General features: G+C 52.5%; 1 protein-coding gene across 1 annotated transcript in view; it reads right to left on the reverse strand.

The window, feature by feature from the left end:
* Positions 1 to 2109, reverse strand: part of PLEKHM2 (pleckstrin homology domain containing, family M (with RUN domain) member 2) — a gene marked incomplete at its 5' end in the record, with an annotated part of 14390 nt that extends 12281 nt beyond the window's left edge. The window contains 3 exons of the mRNA XM_009074986.1: positions 481 to 581; positions 1744 to 1853; positions 2003 to 2109. Of these exons, the coding sequence (XP_009073234.1) occupies positions 481 to 581; positions 1744 to 1853; positions 2003 to 2109 (318 nt within the window). The remainder of the gene's footprint in view (positions 1 to 480; positions 582 to 1743; positions 1854 to 2002) is intronic.
* Positions 2110 to 3220: the final 1111 nt, after the last annotated feature.

Consider the following 3220-nt stretch of genomic DNA (forward strand, 5'->3'; position numbering starts at 1 on the left):
TTACACAGATGTGAAAGAGAAGCAGCCACTACAAGGACCCTTCTGTTTTCTCAGTGGCACGTCTCAGAGCTGCCATACAAATGGCCCTGGAGCTGGCAGCCTGCTGCTTCCCTCCGCGGGCAGCCACTACGTGCTGTGCCCAAACTGAGCCACAGCCGTGTTTCCAGGCATCCACCAGAGCTGGATCCCTGGACAAGAGTTCAGCAGCTCCATGGAAACCACAGAAGAATATAAAGGGGACTGCAGAGTAAAAGCAGTAACTAGGAGAGATGCTTGCAGGAGATCTTATCTATACCAGAGGACAGTGTGTCCACACCTGGGACCTTTAATCATGCAAATCTCACAAGGTTTCCCTTCATTATCTCCATCCCAACATCAAACAGAACCTGATTGACTTCTTGTTCCCTACTGGCAAATTCGGGCTGTCTCCTGACAAGAAGGGATGCCAGTAAGTGCCCAAAGGAGGAGCTGGAGTACTCACTTGACATAGTACTTGTGCAGTAGGCTGAGGTTCTCCTGGAATAGCCTCAAGTAGCTCTCCAAGGAATTTTCATTGAGGGCTAGGTACAGCCAGGCCCGACCTGAGAACACAGCAGCAGAGATTTATCTGTGGGGAAACACCTGAGAAGTGAAACAAGCCTAGAAATAACCATTCATTTGTATCATTTGAGGGGAGCAACTGACCGTGGGGGAAATCTGGGGGGGGAAATGCCAGCGAGAGATTTTTGATTTGATGTGCACATGGGAATGAGAGACTGGTTGAGAAGCTGCCACACAAGTGTGTCTCTCTAGTGAGATGGGAAACCCCTGGAAATGCCAGGGGGCAGAAGAGGTGGAGGGAGAATCACTCTGAATCAGCCCAGGTGCAATCTGACTCAAATTCTGGTACAGAGAGAGGTGACGTGGAGTCTGTGCTCAGCTCCAATCTCACCGGTACAGGGCTGGGGAGATGATGGGTGTTGGGATAACCAGGCAGAGAGCATCTGGGCACTGTCCTGCATCAAAAGCGGCCTCAATGGTCCCAGACATCCACTATGGACAACTCACAGCAAGGAAAAAGCAGCATTGTGCAAACAACAGCTACAGCAAGATGTCGTGGGGTGAAAGAGGACACTCCTGTCTGACAGGAACTCTTCCTGAAGGCACAGCACCACAGAGCTCCCACCTGCCAGGAACCCTTCCTGAGGGCACAGCACCACAGGGCTCCCACCTGCCAGGAACCCTTCCTGAGGACACAGCACCACAGGGCTCCCACCTGCCAGGAACCCTTCCTGAGGGCACAGCACCACAGGGTTCCCACCTGCCAGGAACCCTTCCTGAGGACATGGCCTCTGAGGCAGCAGAAGCCAGGCTGTGTCTCAGCACCCAACCCCAAGGCACAGTGATGTTATTTGTAGAGCCAACATACAGTCACAGCAGGATTTCCACCTCCTTGGCAGAGGCTGCTCAGGGCAGCGGTATCACAGATATGGAATCACCGTCCCTGGAAGTATTAAAAAAAATGTGTGGATGTGGCACTTGGGGACATGGGTTAGTGGTGGACCTGGCAGTGCTGCGTTGGACTCTATGACCTTGGAGGTCCTTTCCAAATTTAACAATTCCATGATCCTTTGGCCTAAGTCAAGCAACCTGGACTGTGCTGGCTCCCTCAATCTGCGGCAGCCCCAAGACCTCAGCAAAACCTGCCTGGGTGTCCCCAGCCCTGGGTTTGCCCTCAGAGTCAGGGACAGTGAGAATACTCACTGCGTCCCAAGTTGGTGGCCACATGCTGAAGTACTTCGATCTGTCTGATGGCTTCTCGGCGTGTGAAGTGAACAACCAGCACCCAGTACCCTGAGGAAAGATCTTGCAGGCTGGAAGAAGAAAAAGCCGAGAAGAAAATTAAGTGAAAGCTTCATTATCCCCATCCCAATTTCTGCCTAGCCGGTTTCCCCATGCTGAGGCTCCATGCCAGGCAAAGCCCAGGGAAAAGCAGCATCCCAAAGGTGGGCTCCAGGCTTACCCATAGAGCAGGGCATGGTCCAAGTGCTCACAGAGCCGCTGTAGGACCTTGTCATGGTTTCTGATGGCTGGTGTCTCGTCTTCACAGGCAGCAAAGTAGCTCTGCAGCTGCAAAATGAAGAGGTGGGATGGCTGAAATGCTCTTCTGCGGCCCACTGAGGAGCAGGTGCATACGCCAAAATACTCATAACCAGCATTAAATGGCTCTTTGTAATCTCTCAGCTTGGTAAACCTTGATGCAGGTTACTTATGGCGTGTAGCTGTTGGTTTTAAGAATACCCTAAAGACAGTATCTACAGGGAGAACCACACCCACAGAGCCTCACCCACATCTCAGACAGCCCAGCGTGTGGTGGTGGCTGCACAACCAACTTCCCTGTTTGCTGAGCAGGCTCTTCCTTCACAGCCAGCACTCATTCTTGCTACACATGCTCTGTGCCCAATCTGTGTGAAATCTCAGCAGAATTTCAGCATCTCAGGCAGAGACAGGTTTGCTTGTTGCAGCAGCTCAAGTGGCCACCACAACACTGGGTACTGATGCCAGGCAGCTGGGAGCTGCCCCAGGCTTTCAAACACGAGCTGGTATGGACTGCCTGGCTGCAGCAGTGGGAACCTGGATGCAGGTGTATATGGAAGGCAGTTCCATCAATCCCGAGTCGCTTGCCTACACTGGGTGAGGCTACATCATAGAATCATCTCAGACTGGTTTGGGCTGGAAGGACCTTAAAGCTCATCTCCTTCCACCCCCTGCAGGGACACTTTCCGCCAGCCCAGGTTGCTCCGAGCCCCATCCAACCTGGCCTTGGACACTTCCAGGGATGGGGCAGCCACATCCCTACGATGTATTGTGCCACTTTCTCAAAACCCAGGCTCCGCTTGTCTCACCCTCAGCTAATCAACTTGCAGTGTCAGTGCAAGCTCTGAAGTCAGCCCTGACCCTCAGAGGCTCCACGCAGCATAAACTGCTTTTCTGCTTCTGCAAAACCTGCTAGAAATCCCAGAAATCCCCTTGCACCCAAATCCTACATCCCTTCCCAGCTGAACCCCCAGTCTCCTCCTGCACCTAGAGCTTACAGATCTATTTAGGTCCCGTCTCACACATACTTGGCATCCAGGCAGGGAGATTACTCACCCAGGATGTAACCTCAGCAGGACGTGCCTTGTTTGTTGGCAACAAGCAAGAACAGTTCAGCTGAGCCACAACAATATCAGACAATATA

This window comes from Acanthisitta chloris, unplaced genomic scaffold (genome assembly GCF_000695815.1).
Source record: "Acanthisitta chloris isolate BGI_N310 unplaced genomic scaffold, ASM69581v1 scaffold23625, whole genome shotgun sequence".
Taxonomy (NCBI): domain Eukaryota; kingdom Metazoa; phylum Chordata; class Aves; order Passeriformes; family Acanthisittidae; genus Acanthisitta; species Acanthisitta chloris.